Below are 25,479 nucleotides of genomic sequence, written 5' to 3' on the forward strand. Positions count from 1 at the left end.
TTGATAGTAATGATATTTATATTGCTGAGGTGAAACAGCCTCTAAATGAGGTGAAACAACTTGGGTGAAGTAACTGGGGGTGAAACTGTGCTACTGCTAGGGAGAATGTGTTTGGGGTAAAATGACTGGGGGTGAAACTGTGCTACTGCTAGGGAGAATGTGTTTGGGGCGAAATGACTTATTACCTAAATGGTGGTATTATTAGTTCAGGCATATTTGGAAGTGGATTTGAGCATATATGTGTATAAAGTTATGCATGTTTTGATGCAATGTGTTTTGCTTTGTTTCAGAGGATATTCTAAAGGCACTAAGTGACTTTTATCGTCGTCAAGAAATCCGCAAACTTGCTCAAGAAAATGGTCTTGACAGTAAGGAACATTTCTCTGTAAAGATTTTAGTAAAGGGTTTTCAGGTTGATTTCTTTTTGCCAGGTATCATTTGATTGCTTATAATTAATTATGATTAAACAATACATGCCATTCTCAAACAGACCATTAAGTTAACTTTTGTGACAGGGCAGCTGTGGGTATAATGAGTGAACGTTGCTTGATGTTTTATCTGATACTGTTTTAGAGGTTTACATGGTTTTTTTTACATTACAAATATTATTTCCTGATTATCATCCAATATGGGACTTAATTTGTAGTTTAAGACAAATTAAAAAATGAAACATCACTCCTGTAACAAGTTCATTTGAAGAATTGTGTATGAATACATCCAAGTGACCAAGAGTGATGGAAGAATGAACATGTGATACCATTACGTTATGAAACACAAGCACACGAAAAGTAGTGCTAAGATTTATTGCTTTAGATTCTGCAGTGCTATAGTTTCACCATTTCTCAGTGGCATTTTAAGTTAGCTTTTGTGTTATGAACAAAAGTAACTCAATTGTGGTGGCCATCTTTGTTTACAGCTAAGGGAGATGAAAGTAGTTCGCAAATATCGTTTGATCTTTAATATGTGATATCTCTTCTGGAAACCGGTAATGGTTGATGTATAAGTTTACGTGTATGAACAAAACTGTTTCCTGATCCTGCATACAGCCGACTCTGTTCTTCCTTGCAGATCGGTTGTTTCACACATCTTACGTCAGTTTTCGAGGCTTCTGTGTGGAATCTGAGACTCTTCCCGTTGATCTGCACATCGTCTTCAGTGATATTTCTCAGGGTGCTGGTAGGTTGAATCATAAACATGCCTATCTCTCAGTGTAGTAGACCTTTGAAGCTTTGGGTTAGAACTGATCATCAGCAACCCATGCATGTCGTAATAGGAGGCAGCTAAAAGGATCAGATGGTCAAGCTTGCTGATTTGGTTTGCGCATTTCATTGTACCCTGCTTAGAACTATGCTCATGATGTTGATCACTGGTTTGTCTTGTCCTGTTATTCACAGACTGTATAGCTTGGATATTTCTGAGCGTAGCTTTAAGCAGCAAACATGTTCACCATTCCTGACTTTATGGTATACTGAACAGCAAAACAATTGCAAGTTTCGAAAAAATTTAATCTCATAAAAGTAAACATTCACGTTTAGTAAGCATTCATGTTTAAACACTTGACAAAAGAACATTGCATTTCTTTGCTGTTCAGTATATTAGGAGAAAATCTAGGCTGTGGGTACCTGTTGTTGAAGGAAGTGGGGATCTAGTAGTCATTATAGCTGTTGTTTATGGATTACTCATGTGTTGAATGCATGGATCGATACTTTGACAGTTTTTTTTTGTTACAGGTTTTAAAAAAGGAAAAAAAAATGCTTGGGCACGTGCGCTTAAACATCAATTTGTGTTGCCCAGTATGTTTTCGTTTGTAAAATGTATCATACACCAAGGCAGTCAAAAATGTATAAGATATTTCCATAGCTATATTTATCGTTTTTGTGTAAGAGCTGCACCGATTGTCCCAGAAATCAGATATATGTGTTGCACTGAAAATTTAGAAGCTTTTATGCTGACTTACTATTTAGAAATATTGTGTTAGTTTATGACATTATGTTCCCAATTATGATAAATACCAATTCAGACCCATATAACACAGCGTTTGTTTGTTTTTTCAGGTCATGTAGATGATTTATTTCCGTATTTCTTGGATCATGCTAGAATTGTATTTCCACACCTTGACTGCATGGAGGACCTGAAGAAGATCAGTGATCTGCGCCAGCCGGCTAACTGGTGAGCCATCAGTAAGGTCAATCAGTGACCTGGGCCCCGTCTCACAAAACTCTCATAAGCCAAAGACCTCGTAACATTTCTCGTAACATTGGTACCTGCTGTGTTACAGTATAGGAAGTTGGGATGTGACTAGGAAACTTACCAGATCTTAAGCCTACGAGAGTGTTGTGAAACGGGTCCCTGGCTGCTTGACCGTGGGCTACTTCACTTTTGGAAGACCTTGTGTTTTATACAGAGAATACTAAACGGTGGCCTGTGTAATACCATATTTGTGAAAGTTGTGATTGATACTCATTTCATAAAATTTGATATTACACAGGACATTTGTTAGTATTTTATTGATTACTTGCCTAACATTAGCAAGATAATGTCTCAGTATTCAACTTACAGAATGAGTGCATTATGCCATCGTAACGGGCGTTGTGCATATGAATACAATTTATTTATGATTTTGAACATTAGTCCACTAAATTTGATTTTTTAAAAACAAACCAAATTGCATTTGTATATAAATGCTATTACATGCAAATGAGCAAAGAACAGTTGAATATGGTGACTTGGAGATGGGTGGTGAATGACAGACAAAATTTGGTTTTAATCATCATACTTTGTTCTGGGAACATGTGATGTTAGTACACAATGTGTAATGTGTAATAACATTGTATATTTATGAAACAGTGAAATCTTTGACATGTGTGTAATCAAGAGTTATCTCCCATGGGGACTGTTGAATTTACAAGACTGATAAAATGCAAATGATGAAGTCAATGAGGAAACAGATGATGAAGACAATTAGCGAAAATGTGACAGTTTATTCCATTCCTTTGGAAATGTTTCATCTGGATAGATATATATTTCTTTTCTTTTATTCTGTTTTGGCTAATGGTATGCTTGCTAAATGGAATATCCCCCTTTTTTTTTTTTAAAGGTATGTCATGCAGACTATAAAGGTTTCATTCCCGACATGGTCCAACGTGTAAAGCCCGTTTCTGGTGTCCCCCACAATGATATTGCAGGAATATTGCTAAAGGAAGTGTAAAACTTCACACACTCTTCCTAGAATCCAAATTATGTGTTACACATTTGACTTTGCTGATCTGTAAATAGCAGGATGACGTAGCAAGCATTCAGTCATTTCTGACCTTCATGTTGAGGAGATCTCAACTAAGTCTTTTGTTTGACCTGTACACTACCAGGTACCCTGAAGCTCGGGCAAAACAACGGAAGATCATCTACCACGCAGGTCCAACAAACAGCGGGAAAACCTACCACGCTCTGCAGAGATACCTGACGGGCAAATCTGGTATTTACTGCGGACCTCTCAAACTTTTGGTCTCTGAGGTGTTCCACAAGAGCAATGAAGCTGTGAGTTCTAGCCCCATCATGTTTCAGTGTGCGTCGTGTATAATATGACTTGCTGGTGGGTGTCATTTAGGTTTAACAACAAATATGAGAGTACCCACCCTTAAGCTAAAGCCTCACTGGCCTCAGAGTTCCATGCCACCAGCATAGTACATCTGACACAAGCAAGAAAGATGTGATCATTCATCAGATCTTGCACAGTCCATTCAATACATCAATCATATTTCTTAGCCCTTTTATTTTTTATATGATTACACATATAACTGAACACCTTTGAAAGAATGGTTTAGTTTCACTTAGAAAACATCCTAGAACACTTCGATCTGCATAGCGATCCTTTGCTGAGATAGGTTGTATGGCTCCACATGCTGTCATCAAAGTCCAATGAAGGGCAAACAATGCAATCTTTGACAAATAAATATGTAATGTCATAAACCTTACTGTCACAGTTGTAGGGACTATAAATGTGAGAGTGCAGGACATTGTGAAAAGCTCACAGAAAACCTTGCATAAGGCCCATCTATTCACTTAAGAATATGCGCATATGTTTACAAACATAATAAAAGTCTGGTCACATGATATGCAAATTACCCTGTGGCAGTGATGTTACGTTTAATCATCCCTGGGCCAGAGCGTGACCTGACTGGTTTAGACTGGCTCCCGTCCCTAATGCTAGCTGCTTCTTGTCCAGAAAACATCTCCAGCAGTGATGGAGACCGGTCTACTGACTGGAATTCTATTTGTTGATTCCAATAGTAACTTGGCCAAACTGCTAGAGGTTTCCTATTCTTTGAAGAGAATCTTCCTTGGGGTTCATGTATGCATTTTCTGCAACTGAAGATGTCCTATGACAGCTGTAACAGTGTCTTTATAACATGCCATAATGGAATTAAGGACTATGTACATACAGTATTTCAACTGTCAGACATTTGGTTAGCCCAGTCTAGTTAGCGTTGATGGAAGCATCACACCAGAAGGGATGATGAGTTTGGTTAAAGGGTTGTAGCTGGCTGACACACATGCGTGGTAAGGGAGGTAGTCCCTTGTGGTGGGGGCCCTGTAACAAACAAAAAAGACATTATTATTTTGGTACAGTATTTTTTTTTAAATACCACTACAGCTGTCACAGGACGTTTTCGGTCGTAGAAAATGCATATCTGTACCCAGAGACCATATAACAGATCTGTTGCACGTTCTCTGCTGTACCCCAATGAAGATCTCTTCTTGAAAACCATTGAATTTTATTAATATATGATCAAGACATGGCATCTGAGTATGTTTCCAAGTTCCAATTGTATTTTTATCTGTGTCTTATGTGTTTCAGGGTACTCCGTGTGACTTGGTGACTGGGGAAGAGAAGAGATACGCCATCAGTGAGGACGACCCTGCCAGTCATGTGGCATGTACCGTTGAGATGGCCCCTTTAGCTACACCTTGTATGTAGACGTGCTCTTGATGTCATTCATGTAGATAGAATTCACAGTACTGCATACAATAATCTCTAATAATCTGTAATTCATTAAGGTCAAGGATTAGTGGTTACATTGTATGTTAAAAGGGAAACATTACCAGCCAACAGCTGGTAGTAACAGCCAAGTCATGGAACCTTTGATAACTACTCACCTCTTTCCATGACCTACAAGAAGACTCATACCCCTCTCGTACGCCATCATTTCCAAGAATGGTGGCAAACCAATCAAATTGTGTGGAGTAAAACGCATTTCTAAACATGAAAATAGTGGAACCATTGAACTTTGAAACTTCTCTAAACTGTGTAAAGCACTATTTATGCATAAACTTTGAGCTAAAGGATCAACAACATTCAACACTGAAACATATCTACAAAGGGAATATGACCGTATTCTGTTTTGCCTACGGGATGTGGCATATTCAAAGGGCCATGTTTAGAAGTTGACAGTTATCTTTCCTTGATAATAGTACTAGACTATTTTCATCTCCATGCCCGTTTGCACTTAGACAGGACCCAGTCGTAAACATGGCCACGAGAGGGGTATGAGACATCATTCGGCTTGGGTCATACTGTCATAAAACATTACCTGCAATTAATACATTTTAAGTGCTATTTTTGCCTTTTTATTAACCATGTCCATCATGGAATTCTGAACAAATATAATGGATTATGTGGCAGTGAATGGTTGACTTACTGGGTGGTATCAATATTCTGGAACTCACATTGTTACGCCATTGATTGATGTACCAGGTACTGGGATTTCCTGTATTTAAGCCTTCTCAAAATAAAGCCCATGGGTTTAAAAACGGGATATTTTCCAGTTATTCAGCTCATAAGCTTACAGTAAGATTAAAATTTTTACGGTTGGAGTGACATTCCTTGTAAAAGCACATGGCGAATGTCAGCATGTAAAAGAATTGTAGGCAGTTAGAGATTTTCATTTGTACAGAACATTTTTAATAATTGAAAGATTCAGAGGTTTAAAAGTTTGCGTTCTTTGATGATTGTTTATGGTTGAGATGATGTGTGTTATTACATCTTTGTTATAGTTTATTCCTTTTTACTGTGTCTTAGAATCATTTTCATCAGTTGAAACATTTCCTGAATTTATGCCCTGAGCTAAATTATGGGGTTTACATATGTCATCGAGAGGGGTCATTTTCCATTATTAAGTTAAGGCTTAAATATCGGAAATCGATGCTTATAAACTCATTTCAAGTAACTGGTATTACAAATCTATCAGTACACGAATAAGGTGATGTATTTTGACACCCCTTGCAACCATACAGATGAGGTGGCTGTTATTGACGAGATACAGATGATGGGAGACCCAAACCGAGGCTGGGCATGGACACGAGCCCTTCTGGGTCTGAACGCAGATGAGGTCCATTTGTGTGGGGAGGGGACAGCCATTGATCTGGTGAAGGAGATGACTTTAGCCACAGGTGACGAAATGGAGGTATGTGCTCACAGTGGCTGACTTCCAGTGTTTAGCATGTGCTTTGTAAGCTTTACATTGAATTTCTAATGCCATAAAATGAGCCTCTTTAGATGCTTTATGACAAATTATCCAAGAGATTTCCCAGGGTAGAATATGCCTTCAGCAACCCATGCTTGCAATAAAAGGCGACTGCACTTGTCGTAAGAAGCTACTCATGGGATTGGGTGGTCAGACTCTCTGACTTGGTTGACATATGTCATCGGTTCCCAATTGCGCAGATCGATGCTCATGCTGTTGATCAGTGGATTGTCTGGTCCTGACTCGATTATTTACAGACTGCTGCCATATAGCTGGAATATTGCTGAGTGCAGCATAAAACTAAACTCACTCACTCACTCACTCTTTTTTTTAATATAATAATTTTATATTTGCTTAACGAAAATGTCTTAAAACCCACACAAGATTTTCATTAATACCATTTCTAGAGTTCTTGTAAATGTACATGATCTAAACAGTCAGATGCTTTCTTGAAAATGGTACCCGTGAAGATGCCATTTGGAAATGATCTTCAGTAACCCATGCTTGTCGTATGAGGTGACTAAAGGTATCAGGTGGTCGGGCTCATTGACTTGACATAGCTCATCATACCCTGATAATGGAGATAGATGTTTATGATGCTCATGCTGTTAATCACTAGATTGTCTGATCCAGACTCCACTGCTGTCATATATCTGAAATATTGCTAAGTGCAATTAAAACTAAACTCAATTACTCCTAAAAATGGTGGCCCAGGTACTTGCTGTGCTACATTTCGTTGTGCAGAGTTGAGTCCCTTGGCTACTCAGAAGCCTGTGATTGTAGACTCAAATCCTGAGGCGTTCTCAACAGAGCAAATATTCGTTTAGCGAGCATGCGCATACACAAGAAAGGCTGCTGAATAGTAACTGCCCTCACCAGTACTATCCTCTCGATAAACCAGGGAGAACTCACAGCAGTCCGTCATCATTTCTCTCATGACATGGAGCTTATGGACAGTTTTTTCCCAAGAGGCTATATTAGGCACTACCTACTGCACTTGTTATGCTAGTCTATTATGTCAACATTGTTATGCCATCAAAGCAAAGTTATATACTTTTGTAAATGCTGCACTGAAATGAATAAAAATATTTAAAAAGAGGTTCTTCCCAGAGGCGCCATTAATAATTGAAATATCACCTAACAACATTGGACGCCATGTTAAACATCTTGGCATGATTGCTCTTATGTATGTATGTGAGACTTTGTTTTCTTTCAGCAACGGATATTCATGAACACTTGCGAGTGTTTTTTGTTCTAATCGCCTCTGGTTTCTTGGATTATGCATCTACATATATGTCAGCAGCTAACTTGTTCTCAAAGGTTTTACTGAAGCTGCATATATACAGCACTTACATACATCCATGCTGTGTTATCTAGCCTTATGTAAGAATGTCAAGTTTTGATTGGTCCACGTGACTCTGATAAGATACCATGTTCATCCCTCACGATCCGCGAGTGGGAGTATAAAAGTCATGTAATCCCACTACGAAAGTCATATCACCCCGCTACGCCTTCGTGACGACGTGAAGTGAGAAAAGCGTGCATCGACAAGCTTTTAGTAACATGCGGTGCATTGAGGTCAAACAATCAACTGGTGTCAACATGGCAGCAATGAAACATTTTGCCACAACATCAGAAGAAGAAATTGTGTTGTTTTGATTTAGTGAAACCATTCAGCTAGATACATGAATTATCACATCATGTCGAGGGAAATACAGGGTTTTATCAGTCCCTCATAAGGTTGTATTCCCCTCGCCGGAACCTTACTCGGGACTGATAAAACCCTGTATTTCCCTCGACACGATGTGATAACTTATAATTTACCAAATACTAATCAAAGTGGCTTCAAACCAACTCAGTCACTTTCAGAGGTAAACAAAACAAATAAATCATTGCAGAATTTATTACCAAATGAGATTGTTTTAAAAAATTAAGTGAACAAAACGTGCAGTAGATATAACTGAGCAAATGCAGTATTTGAATTTGACAAGATATCTGAATCACAGTTACACAAAATATGACATGATAATTCATGGTCACCGAAACCTTCAGATGAATAATTTATATACCATACAACACCAGTTGTCAGTCCAGGAGGTCTTTGATGAGTTTTCGCTTTTCTCGTGGAACAATGTCACAGGGGTCACAACCAGCAAAGTCTCTCTTGATAACTCTGTATGTTGCTTGTCTACACGTGTACAGGGGTATTATGTCAGCATTTGCATGCAGCCAGTTAAGTGAAACAGGCTCTACTATTGTAGGTGTCTTGTTCTTTCGTTCCTTGGTGTATTTGATGGAGAAGCCAGAGTGATCTTCGCTGTCCTTGATGCTGTAGATAATGTCATACTTCTCCATCCTCTTCGGATCGTAGTCAATGTTTCGTTTGATTTTGTCCAGGAAATATCTCACTGTTTCTTTGTACCGTGGTCCTTTGTCGGACTTTTTAGAAACTGTGTCTTTATCTGTATCTCTTGAGTCCTGTATTTCTCCTTTGGTCAAGTGGTCTGAGGGATCCATGGTCAGTTTGGCGAATGTTTTAGACAGATTGTCAGTAGATGAGGGCGTTGTTTTGGTCTGGGGCTCTTTTCTGGTCTTTGTAACATTTGGAACGATTGCTTCAATTTCATGTTTTTGATCATTCCTGTCTTTGATGATTTCATTACTTTTTGACTGTTTATTGATTGACTTGCTAGGCTCCTCGCTGGTATCAGGATCTGCTCTCTTTGTCTTGGTCTTAGTAGGCACAGTGCTTACGGTGTTAGGCTTGAATTTAAAAGACACCTTTTCTCTAGGCCATTTTTCATTAGAATTTTCTTTATCAGAGTCACAATAATCCTTCTGATCACACGTCTGCTTCCTTGTAGGGCAATTAGATTCAGCTTTGACACAGTCCAACATATTGTCTAGTGAAGGGGATTCGTATTCCTTCTTGATATGAATCTTGAGCGATGATGGTGACATAGGTTCTTGTTTGATTGTAATCTTTCCACTTAATGTTTCTTCAGTGAATTTCATCTGCTTTGTAACTGATTGAGATCCAGGATTAGGATCATCATCAGTTGATGGAGATTGACTGTCGGCCATGTTGCTTTTCATATCTCCATTAAGACATCGGCTTTCTTTTCTTAGTTCTTCATCTTCAGACTGTGAATCTTTTTGTCTGCTTCTGTCCTTCAATTGCACATGGGCAGCAGGGGGTTTTACTGGACTGTGTGGGTCAAATTCCAGAGGTGCTTCAGTCAGTTTCTTCAATAAACTTGACTCGGTAAACGAGGACTTGAAACTTTTGTATTTGCTCTGCAGTGTTTGAGAATATTTTGCATTTAACATAGTTTTGTCAAAAGACATCAAGATACTGGCCTCTTTGGCTCCTTCAGTGATTTTCCAGGAAGTCAGATTAAACTTTGACAGCCTGGTGATGTTCCAAACAATATCATCTGGCAGAACATTGTAGGACTTGTCAACTAGGATAGACATTGCTGTGGTGTCTGAGCAGAACTGGCTCACTTACCAGACTCCAGGCTTGATGATACAGGGGAACAGGTCCCATTGGCTGATATATTTATCATAGAACATGGTTGGATAAAATTGAAACGTTTTCATTGGCTAACATTCTTCATTCATGTGTTAGGGTGAATGTTTCATGAAAAGAAATTTCTTGTCAGTTAAATTGTGTAGTCTTTGACATTCTAAGTATTGGATTTGTATTTGGTAATAATTTGTTAAAAAGGTGGACTGTGAAATTTTGTTTATGTTACTGAATGTTAACATAATACAAGATATCCTGACACAACAAAGACTACCAATTAGCATGTAAGCTGGTGAAGAATTCTTTTGTTTGACAAATGCAGAGTCAGTTGGTTATCACCTGTCCAAGCTTGACCACAAGCTGATGTGATTGACAGGTGATTGAAAGTAAATCCTTATGTGTTGGTTTATTAGGTTTTCCAGTTCATGCAGGTTTGCATTTTTGCATCCTGTTGTTTGTCTGAGTTTGTTGAAATATATTTAGGTGTGACAGCCATACTCAGAATGGCAAAGAGTGAAAATTGAGCAAGTATGCCATAAACTAGTATGTTTTTTACTCAACTGTGACTGACAGATTTCTGAATGGGAAAATAGATCTTTTCACTGTAGTAACAGAAATTTGATGTGTTGTGCAGTGAAATCACTTTGCCAGAACTAGTCGCAAAACAGCAGATTGCTGAGTTATTCGAGGGAGCAGCATTAAATGAGTGAGTGAGACCATGCCTGTCCATTTCTGTATTGTGTTGAGTCAGTGCTTCACTTGGTGTGAGTCACACCAAAGACCTGGCTTCAATTCCCCACTTGGGCACAATGTGTGAAGCCCGTTTCGTGCGTCTCCTGCCATGATATTGCTGGAATATTACTGAAAGCGTTGTCAAACCCAACTCACCCACTCATACCATGACAATAAAAAGATAGATATGTATTGTCTCATTTTTGTGTACATTTACGAAAACCAAGCTGTGTCGTATCTTTTTGACTGAACAAAGTAGTGAAGAGTCTTTTTCTCTTGCATTTGGGAGAATTTGGAAATCTATAACTGAATTTGCTCATTACTTACAAGCAGTCATTGAATAAAAATGGTGAGTGCCATTTTTCAGCTTTTCCTATTCAGGTTGTTATTACAGATATGTATAACATGTTGCAACTTGCTACTTTAAATAAATGACTATGATCTTATGAACTTAAACTTCCCAGAGTCTTTGAAGAAATTTCATAATTTTTCAGTTAGTGAGTTTTCTAAGAATTAAACACCTTCCCAATAACTTTGAAGATATGTTCCACCTCTAGTATTTCAAAGACTAAAACAGTAATCCAAAATGATGATGAGAAATGTGATAGATTGCTTGGGCATTTGACCACTGTGACCAGTCTTTGATTATTTCTATTAATCAGAACACTACAACTAACTGAAGGTGAACTGATTACCTAGGGTTTTGTTGGTAGTTATAAGGCCACAGTACATTTATTATATTAGTTTCTATGTGAACTTTTTCCAAATATTTTGATCATTTATTTTTAAACAAAACTTCCAAACATCTGAAGAGATATTGTCAAGCAACTGATTACTGAACACAATTATTGATTTCCTTCATTTGTAAGTACTGTATTATTATTTGAGGTGAGGTTTGGTAGTCTACCGATCATGATGAAAATCAGATAATGAAATTGCTATGATCCAATAATATGAATAATGGAAGCTGTAGTCTTGGATCATTCTATATCATTCCTTTTCCCCTTCATTTAAGTTGAGTATTGTGGGCAGTGGGATAGCCTTGTGGTTAAAGCTTTCACTCATCATGCTGAAGACCTGGGTTCAATTTCCCACATGGGCGCAATATGTGAACCCCAGTTCTGGTGAATAAACTTTCTTTGTAGAGCAAAAATCCTGACTTTTGTGGGTTTACTTCCCTTGTGGATCCAGGTCCATATTCTTCGAATGAGATCGTCTGTACATTAAGCGAGCATTGTAGCTCACCCAGCCACTGCAGCTTCCAGAAAAGTAGTCATGAGATTGTCTGGTCCAGAGGCTTGATTATTTACAGACTGCTGCCATGTTGCTGAAATATATATATATAACTAAACTCAGTCACTCACTCACTTGCATTCTGTGTACCCCTCAGACAAGTGAAACTTTGCAGAGTTACTATGGCTGAAAGCAATGAATGTCATACATGATACTGTTTAGAAAGTAGTCCAATGTTTCATGTGTGGTGTAGGATTACACCTTCAGAGGCTGATGATGAAGTGTTTCAATTTGGGAATGTGGTTTCAAAATCTGGATTGGATTCAATCCCAAATGGACCACTATTTATACCTAACTGAAAAAGAGCACTCTCAAACAAAACATTTGTACAAGTACCATCAGCACATTCAACATTAATGCACTTGCATTGCAATGTCAGTGCGTGCACACTTGCATCTGCTTGTGCAGGTGTGGAATTATGCTAGGTTATATTACATGTCTAGCGGCAGAGGTACAAACAGCACATCAATGCCTCGCTAAAACACACAGTATAGTCCATATGTATCACCTTATTGGTGTAAGCAAGACATTCTAACGACAAGTGCTATCTTTAAAGTCTTTTAGTATGAGGCTGCCGGGAACAGAACCACTCTTGGCAGACACTGTAGCCACTGGACATGGGGCCCATTCCACAAACTGGTCATGGCGTTACAACTGTCAGAAGTCTATGTTAATGTATGGGAGTTACAATCATCTTCTGCATCAATCTATATCAATCATCTGCAATCACTTTGGAAAACGATTCGGTGGAAGCTTCACTAATCCACGACCCATGAAGATCTGAGGTAGAATAGGTCTTCAGCAACCCATGCTCACCACAAAAAGTGACAATGCCTGTTGTAAGATTTGTTTGATTGGCAAAAGCAGTTCAAATCCGGAGACACAAGCCCTCAATCAACAGAGATCAGGGATATCTCATCCCAACCGCATACAATGACTTGATATAGATAACAGATTAGAGCTCACAAGCCATCATTACTAATTACCCTATCAGCCATGTATACTTTGTTTCGGCTACAGTCACCACTGGCTTCCTCGTATTGTCAGATCATTACCACCATCCATTGTTGTTAATCCCCCACCTTTGATTCATACCTACATTTTGTCATTATCCCTGTTCATGTATATAAGTCTGTTCTGTGATGTATTTAGGAGATAAACATCATGTGTTGGCCAATTTCCGGGTGTTATTGAGTATTTGAAGCACGGGAATGCATTGGGAACCGACGGCGTCAGCCGGAGGTTTCAAATGAAATATTCCCGTGCTTCAAATACTCAATAACACCCGGAATTTGGCCAACACATGATGTTTATCGACATTGTAAACACAAAAGTAAACCAAAGGGTTTTAGTGTCTGCACTCGTTTACATCGAATACGGATACAGCAGTGAAGTGTCATCAGCTGACCGTTTCAGCTGGTTCCCATGGTAGCATCGGGAGCTGCTCATTTGTGACGTCATTCTAACTTTACGTCACAATATGATTTGAATGACGTCACTACTGTTGATGACACAACAAAACAATTGTTTACGTGTCAATACGCGGTGAATAGTCTCTCAGTTTCCGGGAATCTAATACCATTTAATCATGTTTTTCAACCAATCAGATTACAGAACACAGTAACTTTTGGTTTACAACACTCCACTCTTGCTTGACAGCAGTATAAGGATCCATACCGAAACATCGCATCATATGTAACAAAGAAGTTGTTGTCCATACAGAATCTTACTCTCTTATCGCTTGTTGTAAGAGGCAGATTTTCACTACAGATAAATGACCTCTGTTTGATAATTGTAATGAATTATTCTCATTTGAAACAATGATTATGCTGTGTCTGCTACTTCTAAGACCATGTCATAAGTCATTATCTGGAGCACTGTTACCAGGTCAAAGACCATCTCATGAAGACTGAAGATCCAGCTCAGGCATGCTGACTTAGTTATCACATGTCATCGGTTCCCATTTGCCCATGTCAGTGCTCATGCTGTTGATCACTGGATTGTCTGGTCCAGACTCAATTATTTACAGACCTCCGCCACATAGCTGGAATATTGATGAGTGTGGTGTAAAACTAAAGTCACTCACTCAGCTCCAGGGGACACATCATGTTTAGCCATATTGGACGAGCACTGCGAGCATTAGCACTGCATCATTTGAAACAACTTTTGGTACAGGATAGACAAGACTCACCACAAGGAAACACAAATAATCATCCAGTGAATTAAACGACAGTGGACGCAGTGTGTTCATAAATGTCACAAGTGCTTGTAAAGGAAAGGGGCAGTATGTTAGCCTTGTGGTGAATGTGTTTGTCCATCACGCCAAAGATCCAGGTTTCATTCCCGACATAGGTACAATGTGTGAAGAACATTTTTGGAGTACCCTGTCGTGATACTGTTGAAATATTGGTGCAAACTACACTCGCTCATTATAAAGAAAATAGGCCATAATAGCATATAAAGGTCCAATATTATTTCATCAATTAGGAATGACAAAAACTTGTAATTGTGGATTTAAAATCCAACTCTCACTGTGGTATATTTCAAGGTTATTCAGTACCAATGCATTCTGGGGTTCACCAGAGTAACAGTATATCTGAGACTGGCTGTGTCACTTGAAACTTGTATCCTATACTGAACAACAAAAGAAACGCAAGTTTCTTTGTCAAGGTTCCAAATGGAAGACATAAACACGAATGCTTAATTTTTTGACATTTCATTTTTTTTTCGAAACTTGGCTTCTTTTGCTGTTCAGTATATTTCAAGCAGACACGTTGCAATATGACCAGAATACTTAATGCGGCTAAACAACAGGAACCAATAACCATACTACAACAACAACAAAGCAGTATTGTTTATTTGGACAGGGAACTGCATTGGACATAGTCATGCTACAAGGTGTAATTTTTGACAATGACAATTTTTCGTGTCAACCTCTGGGTTAAATTGACAGTTTTGTTTTTGCACATTAACTTTTAGAATGTGTGACACGGAATATCAGATTTTATTTTGTTTCTGACACAAAGAGGATACAACTAACAGGTATCAACTTAGAAAGAGAAGTCTCATTACATCTGAGTACAGTATTTACAAGACATCATGTAAGGAGCATCTCAATGTTTCTGCTCATTTCTTTAGAAACGGCATTGTTCATGTTGCCATTCCAAAACATTCTGGCTATAACCCGAAGGGTGACCTGGTGTCGTATATACCATGGCAAGAAGACACCAGTCGTCATAAGCCAGTCTAGCGTAATCTGGTCTCCAGGTATCTCTTGAAACCATGGATCTACTACTGAGTTGTATCTGAGAGTGAAGAAATTGTCATAATGATCCAGGATACTGTACATACGGTCATAATGAAGAATGTTCCTTGGGTCAAGGTCAATGTGAAAGAGGGCCATGTCAAGATAGTATCCGACTGTTGGTATCTTGGATGAACTCTTTCTCGCCTTCGTAACCTGTCTATTAGCTTTGTTGGTGGACTTTTGCTTTTTCGGTTTTGGTTTACTTGTGCTTTGATCTGTTGAAGATGATTTGCTAGTCTGTTCATTTTGTTGATCAGCTTGTTGTTCAGGCTGTTCATTTTGTTGATCAGCTGGCCTCTTTGATTGTTTCGTGTTGCTATTCTTTGATTTCATGTCTTTTTCTTGTTCCTTCAAAACCATTTTGTTGGCGTCTGCTTGCAAATGTTTGTCTTTTGTTTCTGTCAGACGTACTGGTTTTACTGTCATTTTAGCATTCAAAGAATTTGGGTCAATATTTTCCTTGTTTTCTGTAGAGTTGTCACCCCCTTTGTTCTTGATCTGTCGTGGCCTTTTCCTTTTCTTCTTTGGAACAGAATCTAGTAGATGAGAACTATTTGATACAGTTTCTGATGTACAGCGTAATACTTTAGATTTGCATATTAAAGGGGATGCAGGTTCATTGATTTCATGTTTCAGAGGCATGATAGGGTCATCTGTGATGATAATCACCTGTGACTGGACAGGCTCTGGAGTAAGATTGGAGGGAGGCTTCAAACCATTCTGACCTTCATCAAAATATTCTTTCAGCAATAATGGATATTCTTTACCACTTTCAACGCTCCTTTGATTACTCACAGGCTGACCAGTAGTTTGGTCTTTGAGTTGTATGCCAGTCCCTCTCAATGGTTGATCAGGATTCAGGTCTGTCACTGTGCTGTGTGTTGGAGATGCATCTACAACCACAGGAGCTTCATGCTTGACACTTGATGTCATTGAACTGCTTGGCGAGTCTTTGTTGAATGTCAATGACAGAGTTGTCTGCTTACTGTCTTCCTGAATAGTCCAGGTGGTCAGGTTGAATTTGGACAGTCTGTTGATATTCCGCAACACTTCAGCAGGGAACTCACCAGAGGCCTTGTGTGTCGACTTGGACATTGTCATGGAGCAGTGAATGAGAAAGATTTTACACTGCTTTCAGTTATATTCCAGCAATATCACAACAGGGGACACCAGAAATGGGCTTCACACATTTGTGATACAGACTCCCCAGCACTGAAGTCTGTCAAATGTTACACTCAGCACAGGTGAATAATGAAGGTTTCTGATTGGCTGGTACTTTTTATATTGACCTGGGTCAGAGGACAGGTCAGAGATGAAGGCTTCTGATTAGTTGAATGTTTCCCAGCAGAAATGATACAAACCACTTATGATTTCAAATTAATTCCAAGGATGTGATGATAAAACTCAGAAGAGTGTGCTTTTCAATCTTATATTCATAAATCATACCTTTTGGTTTTGTACATGGCATGCAAATCACTTAGATTTGAGACTGTTAAAGCAAATCTTTGATGAATACCCATGATTACATAATGCCTGATTGACTGTCTTTGTTTGGGGAAAAGCAATGAAGAAAGACACATTTGTATCTTTTCAGTAAGCTCCTGCCTACCCAAGCTGGCTTACTGATTCAAGCTGGGGAGTCCCATGCCCTGCTTGTGTTTCACCTGAAATGCCTTTTGTGTTTGCAGGTGAAGCGGTACAAAAGATTGACAACACTCACCTACACCAATAAACCTGTTGGTATGTTTACATTATTTACTTAAAACGCCATTCATTTAATAAATATTTTATTTATATGAATGGGGTTTTTTTTCTTATTTTCTTGATTAGACCAATTTTATTTTTTGTTTTACAGATCTTTGTCCTCAGAAAATCTAAAGGTTGGATGGAAAAAAATAAAAATATAATCACCAGTGAAGGAAAAGTATTTTACTTTTAGCAATTAATTAAGTGTAAATGGGGCTGAAAACAATCTCCTCCTCCCCCAAAATAAAAATTCTTACATTTTTGGCCAATAAAAACATCAGAATTTTATTTTTCGAGCAGGGAGAATTACTATTATATTATTCCTGAAAAAAAAATATGACTGGCAGATCGGTATAACACCAAATAAAATCTGTCTGGCCTTGTCATTTTTCTTGTGCCTTACCAAGTGAAATGAATCTTTCATTCAAGACATTTGTATATTTTCTTTATCTTTACTACATGAACAGCATTAGTCAAGCTCTCTTAGATGCTCATGTCTTTTGAAAGGAAAGTATTTATTTAGCAAAAACAGAACTTTGAATAGAACTTTTCAGGTTATACTTTATTTCTCTTTTCTTTTAGGATAAGCAGACTCTGTTAAAAGTAACCTTGCCTAATGTTTGTAAGTGTGCAATGTGCAATTTATTGCTTGTTTCCATTCAAGACTTAGTAAACATCATTTGTTCACAAAAAATAAGCAGATTTGAAAGGTCAGAAGCCCTATTTTCCTATATCCCCTGGTAGATTCACACACTGGACTACTATCACTATTTGGAATATAGTTTTTTCCAGTTGTTGAAAATCTCATTAATCCACAATGTAAGTCAAATCACAGTGCACATTGAAAGAAAGGGACATTATAAGTCATGTATCCATTAAGCCCTAGAATTTTACTTTCAATTTGTATCTTTAATTCTTGATCTGTCAGCACCATACCCATAGGGTACCCAATGTGGGTTCCACCAAAGTTTTAAACATCTGAAACATGCTCCTTGTGGGGCTTTCATCCATCATTAAGAAGGAATTGATTTGCAAAGCTTTAAATCTTATCAGAAATAACTCACACAATTGAGTGACTAGTTGATACCTAAGGAGCGTCATGTAGCCCTGCAATCAGCTTATTTGGAGGGCACACTGTATTGTTATGTCACTCTTCATATTCTTTGTTACAGACTAGGTGTTTAGGTAGCCTTGTGGTTAGAGCATTCGTTTGTCATGCTGAGGGCCCAGGTTTGATTCCCCACCTGGGTACAATGTGTGAAGCCAATTTCTGGTGTCCCTTGCCATGATATTGCTGTGAAGATTGTTAAAAGCGATAAGTAAAAGTAAAACCCAACCCACTCACTCACTCAATCACTCTTTGTTACAGAATCTTTTGACAATGTTCTACCAGGAGATTGCATTGTGTGTTTCAAGAAAAATGACATCTATCATGTCAGCCGTCAGCTGGAGATGCGGAATAAGGAATGTGCTGTCATTTACGGAGGACTTCCACCAGGTAATATAGTCCTGTAGTTCAGTTCAGTACTTTCAACTTGGGTTTTACCTCATTTCACAAATATGGGAGTTCTAGGATCCCCAATTTACAGTTTAAGGGCCCTTTATGGCCATATGAAGGTCCTGTGAAGTAGGAGTGTAGAGAACTGTACCTATACAAGTTTTACTCATAGCATTCATTGGACAGACCCAGTTTTGTTTGTTGTTAAGCACCACAGTGTTCCAGCTACAAGACACCATTCCATAAACAATCAAATCTGGACCATACAATCAAGTGATCAACATCACAAGCCTCAGTTGGGATTCAATGGCATATGTCAACCAAGTCAGTAAGCCTGACTGGTTTACAACAAGCTGTGGGTAACTTGGGTCACAGGTAACTTGACCCTGTACCTGTTAAAGTCATTCTCCATCTACTTTCAGGTTGTTTTGTTTGATTTGTCGATTGTACACAAAGGTATCAAAATTATTTTGAAGAATTCCTAGACAAGTTTATTTTGCATTCAGGAACCAAGTTGGCACAGTCCAAGAAGTTTAATGACCCAGATGACCCCTGCAACATAATGGTCGCCACGGATGCCATAGGAATGGGGCTGAATCTGTGAGTGAATCTTCCTGGGCAATTGGAGACGTACAGATTCCAGTACTTTTGTTGGGTTTAATCCTATCTGAGATTTGAACTCACACCTTCAGAATCAGGCGCCTAATTGCCAGCGCTTTGCAGGTGACTTTGTGTGCTGGCGATTGGGTGCCTGACTCTTGAGGGTGTGGGTTCGACTCCCAGATGGAATTCAACCCAGCCAAAGTACCAGAATCTGTACTTTATCAAGAATGTGTAATCCGAAATATGAAAAAAATATGCCGCCCAGAGTATTGTCCTGAAGAAAATGGAAGATATAATATCTGCTGACAAAACAGATGCTTGGGTGTTCAATTTAGAAAATAAGTAGCAAGATTTCATTCTAATAGTGATACTGGTCATACTACAGATCATTTGAAATATTGCTTGGGAATTGTCAGATGAAGACTGGTATTAGAAATGCTACTGTATGTAAGGCTCCCAAAACAGACCTGGGCCTCCTTTCACTAAGCACTAGGGTGATCATAAGTCACTAAGGTAACCTTAGTGTAATGTTAAAGAATGGGAGCTAAGGTTATCCTAAGTGAAGGTTACATCATGAAACCATCCTGGGCCTTTTTGTTCTTGTGATTACTGTTGGTGACACTTGTTCCTGCAGCGCCATCAAGCGCATCATCTTCTACACCATGATTAAGCCCCACATGAACGAGGAGGGCGAGATGGAGATGAAGGTGATTAGTACGTCCCAGACCCTGCAAATAGCAGGTCGTGCAGGCAGGTACAACACGGCATATGAGAAAGGGGAGGTAACTACATTCAAAAAAGGTGACCTGCAGCTTCTAGGTGACGCAGTCAGCAAGAATGTGGAGCCGCTACAAGTAAGTTGATTTCTGTGTGTGAAGTGGTTATAACATGATATTGATTTGTAGCGTCATTTCTCGATGTGGAGGTGTTACATGTTTCCTGATTGTTTTGGCATTGGTAGGAAAATTTTATAATTTGAGCCAATACAAGTAATTCTTGATGCATGAAGATCATATTTATTTCTGTGTTATGGTGTTGCATGATATTAGATTGACTTTTCATAGCAAATTGTTTGATGGAGGTTGTGGACAAAGGAATATGATAATACTATGTTGATATTGCAGCAAGCAGGTTTGCATCCAACAGCAGAACAGATTGAACTGTTTGCGTACCACCTGCCTAAGGCCACACTCTCCAACCTGATTGTGAGTATAGGCAGTGCATTATTCCCAGTAGACCTGTTAAGATCAGGGTTATAATTGGCCTTCAGCAAACTATGCTTGTCATAAGAGCCAACTAAACTATGTATACTGATGCTCATGTTTTGATCACGCGAGTGTCTAGCAAACTTAATTATTTATTGACTGCCAAAATATGGCTGGAATATTGCTTAGTGGCAGTGGGACAACATTGTGTGTGTTCAGGTTTAAAGAGTCTTTTTGAGTAGATGATTCTGGGATATTCATTTAGAAACAATTGTATCTAAAATATTCTCCAATTTTCCAATCTCACTAAGCATTTGATGATGGTTTCCAGGACATTCCCATTTGGAGATAAAGTATCATGTGATATTACCAACATTGTAAACACAAAAGTAAATCAAAAGGCCCAAATGGGTTGTACTGTCTGCACTCATTTACATCAAGTATAGGTACAGCAGTGAAGTGTCATTAGCTGGCAGTGTCAGCTGGTTCCCTTTGGTGACATCTGGAACTGTTCATTTGTGATGTCATTCTGACTTCCTAATCACAGTATGATTAGAATGATGTCACCACTACATGTTTATACACAACAGATAGTCTTGCAATTACCGGGAACTGAATACCATTCGTTCATGTTTTTCAACAAAATCAGATGACAGACCACTGTAATTTTTGTGTTACAATTTGTGTTTAATGGTTGCAGGACATCTTTGTCTCCCTGTCCGTGCTGGACAAGGACAAGTACTTCCTGTGTAATGTCAAGGACTTCAAGTTCCTGGCTGATCTGATTGAACATGTACCCCTTCCACTCCGAGCTAAATATGTGTTCTGCTGTTCCCCAATTCCCACCAAACAACCGTTTGTCTGTACCATGTTCCTCAAGGTAGGTGTACTATCTTTGGCATGGCAGTGATTCCTTGTTGGAATAGGCCCCATCACCCTAACCGTGTCTTTCAAGGCAACTTATTAGAACAGGTGTGAAGACTTTGGAACTTACTTAATAGTTTGTCTCCAGTGTAGAGTTGATGTTCATAATATCTATCACTGGTTTGGTCCAGATTCAATTATTTAAAGGCTGTCATACACATGAGTGTGTCACAAGGTAGGTGTGCAACAATTTAAGGTCAAGGTCAAATCGCAGCCCCACTAATAACAGTCCATAAAATAACACAAAAATCAACTAAAAATAATGCAAAGAGCTTTGTGCAGATTCAGCGACAGAAAGTACTGTCTTCTGTGTAGACCGATGGGGACAGTGTACTGATGATACGGTTGTCCATCTCACTTCAATAACATGACTGCTCATTTTCTCGTTTCATAATTCAAGTCCAAGCTATATAGAAAACATTTGCAAAATTTGTCTTCACAGTTTGCTCGTCAGTTCAGCCGCAGTGAGCCACTCACATTGTTAAAGCTTCGGACTCAAATCAACTGGCCTTTTGCCCAACCAGCCACCATCAACGATCTCATCCATCTGGAGGGGGTGTTTGATGTCCTTGACCTCTACCTGTGGCTTAGGTGAGCTCAATTTCTATTTTTATTTCAGTATAATGAACCCTGCTTGATAATTGTCCTTGAACATTTGAAAAGATAAGGATGTCGTATCTGGGACTTGGACTTGTAAGACCAACCATGTCATCAACAAGTCATTACCTGGAGCACTGTTGTCAGACTAAGAGACATGCTCATGAAAACTGTGAAGATCAAGTAAGAATTGGTCTTCAGCAACCCCTGCTTGTCACAAGAGGTGACGAACAGGATTGGGTGGTCAAGTTCCCTGATTTGGTTGACACACAAGTCATACCCCAACTGCGTAGATCGATGTTCATGATACTGCCCGCAGTAATGTGTATAGCACCGTGAGCCGGCTATGTCCCTCGTATGAGCTCCATGTAACCAGATTATTACTTGTCTATTACTATAGTGAACACTGGAGTATCTGGTACAGATTATTTACACTTCGGAGCCATATAGCTAAAATATTGCAGAACGAGCATGAAATAACAAACCATACTCATAGGTCAGATATTGGCATATTGGCTCGGATTGTTTACGTGATCATCGAACTAAGTAGACTCAGACATGGGCGCAAAACATTAAGAATGACATGTAGGATTTCTCTCTGTAGGATGAGGTGGCCTTAATCATTGCTTGTCACTTGAGGGAGTGAACTAACAATCTGTTCATGCTTTTAAGTTGCGTTTAATGTATTTCTGATTTTGCTGTATAGTTTGGTCTTTGGCTTACATGTGATAAGCAACATTTAATGAGAATAAAACTCTGTATTGCTCATGTGATCAAAGAAATTAAGATGTAACCAATATTGTTGTAAATGAAGCTCTTGGAATAAATAGTGCGTTAGATTTATAACATTAACATGAAGCTGTACTTTCTTTCTCCCCAGCTACCGTTTCCCAGACATGTTCCCCGATACAGAACCTGTGAGGGATATGCAGAAGGAACTGGATGTCCTTATCCATGAAGGCGTAGCTCACATCACCCAGTTACTTAAAGTCAGCAAGAACATGTCTACCGTCACATCAGACTTCAGGGACGATTTTGAAATTGAAAGAAAAATCCAGGCATTTGAGAGAAATGAAACCGACCCCGAAAGAAGTGACTTTGAACTGGCTAGCAAACTGTCCAGCAATGACACACACAAATGGGAAAAACCCATCTCCGGGGATCTAAAACGGATTATTAAATCAAATGACACAAGTGTGGTTTCGGAAGGAGATGCAGCAGTGCTGTATAACCTGGCGAAACAGGGTGTGTTGACTCATAAACTTGTCAAGGCATTTCAGGAAAATGTCAACAGCAACAAGAAATACCCAAAGAAAAGGAACTTTAGAAAGAAGAAAAAATGATTCAGGGAAATGTACAAAGATGTGAGATTTTATTTTGAAGAAATATGTTGAAGTATCTGACACGAGGGCGAGGTGCTTTTCTCTATCTTTAAGGCTTAACAAAGCAAAGTATTGTTACATAAGTGTGGTCTGTATACTATGACGTCTGGTCCAGACAGGTTAGTGAGTTAATTGTTTTTGAAAGAACAGAATGTCTTTCAAAGAATTCTGTCATAAACCAGGGTTTATGGAAAGATGGATATGAACTGGTTAATAAAATCAGGTTTTCTGGGAATATTTGTTTCATGTCAGTAACAGGTCTGTTAGTAACATTTTTAGAACTACACCACATGAAATTTAGTATTAAAGTCAAGGGTCCCTAATATTCCTGCCTCACTTTTGGATTGGGGCATACATCACAAAGTCAAGGAATTAAGTTTAGTATTCGACTTTGAAGTTTTGAACGGCCAGTTGAAGATCACTAAGAATGTTTAGAGCACTCTGTGAAGATTATTTGATAAGGTTTGGTGACAACTGATTACATGTCATTGTGTTTCAACATCATGAACGTTTGTTCATAATATCAACCAGTGGATATTGTCAGGCCCAGACACAATTATTGTTGATATTGCTGACTCAAGTGTTCAACAACAGCAACAGCATAAAGTGAAATAGTTAAAAATCTCCCAATAACATTCTCATTTCCACTCTCACACAAAGAATAGGGTTGCATGTTTTTGAAGTGAACATAGCTCCTTTGTGTTATCCCAGATTTCTTGTGTCTTGAGAAAAATATGTTCATGTGGGAATGTGGATTTAAAAATGAACAATGAAAGGTTTCTTTTTGTCCTTTAAAGCGTATGGAAGAGGACATCGGATGAGATACATGTCTGAGACAAATGAGAATATTGATATGTGTGATAAATTAGTGATTTATATAATAAACAAGATTATATAAGTATTACTCATTGTTTCTTTTTAAGTCATTTATCAAGTGCTCATTTCTTGCTCTAATCAAATCCAGTTTTAACAAGAGGATTACATATTGTTCAGGGGCTCATGGACGTTTTTTACTTCATCTGCAAAAACCGTATGGCAATGAATTTGCATACAATATAAGTTTATGTACCGAAATGGTTCTTGAAAGAGTTATTTTTCACAAAATGAGAAGTTTGACTGTTACCAGTTTTGGACAACTGGCATGACCAATGGAACATAAAAGTTAACAGTTAAAAAAAATATATCTTCAGCTTTGTGCATAAGGTTTGAAAACCTTCTGTACACACAGCAATAAACAGTATGTTCATCTAATAATGTATGCCATTTCTCAACTCAAATTTTCCTATTAGTTACAGTGCCTGTCATATCATATGAAAAGTCTCCACAAGGATATCTCAAATGATGTGTAAATGTGGCTTGTACTTCTTACTAGGGTTGTGTATTGGCAACAAACCTGTATTTGCAATATAGGTAGCTGTATTGCGATATATTGCGATAAAAGTGTTTGACATGAGTTGCACTAATTGTGCATGTCAATCCTATTTCTACATTTTAAGGCCCAAAACATATATGTTATGGTTCTGAAACCAGCAATCTCAAAATTAAGGTGCATAATCATGGATACTATTTTCCTGTTTATATAATTTCTAGTGTTACAGTACGCAGTTTTGTCATTGAATAACAAAGGAAAACATGTGAATAAAAATATGTGTAGATTTAAATTGAAACCATAAAGAACATCACAAAAACTTCACAAGTGATCTTTACCCAATATACCAGTTCTCAGGAAAAAAAGCATATTGCAACATACCAGTATACTGCTAATATCCTACAGCCCTACTTCTTACCAATCAGAAATTTTGTCAGTTACCATGAAGTCTGCAAGCAGTACATTTTGACACAATCTAACAAGTGTCTTAAGAGTCGCCAGATGGTGTAGGAATGTCTTTGTGTAGATGTACAACATTAGGTTCGCAGTTGTGCAGATCGTTGCTCATGCTGTTGATAACTTGATTGTCTGGTCCAGACTTGATTATTTACAGACTGCCATCTGGCTGGAATATGGCTGAGTGTCGCATAAAACTAAATTCACTAACTCATAATCAGCTAGCACATAATATTTATAAACAGTTTTCAGAGATACGTTTATTGTTTGGGTCCTGTTCATTTCTCAGTACAAAAGGAAAACAAAACCACAAGAAA

The 25,479-nt window shown here is 38.5% G+C and overlaps 1 protein-coding gene across 1 annotated transcript in view; it reads left to right on the forward strand.

The window, feature by feature from the left end:
* LOC137265193 (ATP-dependent RNA helicase SUV3 homolog, mitochondrial-like) overlaps positions 1 to 24,239 on the forward strand; it is a 29,904-nt gene extending 5,665 nt beyond the window's left edge. Inside the window, exons 2-15 of the mRNA XM_067800535.1 lie at positions 291 to 368; positions 1,069 to 1,176; positions 2,055 to 2,169; positions 3,366 to 3,534; positions 4,856 to 4,967; positions 6,292 to 6,461; positions 17,071 to 17,122; positions 18,498 to 18,626; positions 19,133 to 19,226; positions 19,864 to 20,083; positions 20,354 to 20,434; positions 21,135 to 21,314; positions 21,801 to 21,949; positions 22,836 to 24,239. Of these exons, the coding sequence (XP_067656636.1) occupies positions 291 to 368; positions 1,069 to 1,176; positions 2,055 to 2,169; positions 3,366 to 3,534; positions 4,856 to 4,967; positions 6,292 to 6,461; positions 17,071 to 17,122; positions 18,498 to 18,626; positions 19,133 to 19,226; positions 19,864 to 20,083; positions 20,354 to 20,434; positions 21,135 to 21,314; positions 21,801 to 21,949; positions 22,836 to 23,298 (2,120 nt within the window). The 3' untranslated portion in view covers positions 23,299 to 24,239. The remainder of the gene's footprint in view (positions 1 to 290; positions 369 to 1,068; positions 1,177 to 2,054; positions 2,170 to 3,365; positions 3,535 to 4,855; positions 4,968 to 6,291; positions 6,462 to 17,070; positions 17,123 to 18,497; positions 18,627 to 19,132; positions 19,227 to 19,863; positions 20,084 to 20,353; positions 20,435 to 21,134; positions 21,315 to 21,800; positions 21,950 to 22,835) is intronic.
* The last annotated feature ends 1,240 nt before the right edge of the window (positions 24,240 to 25,479 follow it).

This window comes from Haliotis asinina, chromosome 15 (genome assembly GCF_037392515.1).
Source record: "Haliotis asinina isolate JCU_RB_2024 chromosome 15, JCU_Hal_asi_v2, whole genome shotgun sequence".
Taxonomy (NCBI): Eukaryota; Metazoa; Mollusca; class Gastropoda; order Lepetellida; family Haliotidae; genus Haliotis; species Haliotis asinina.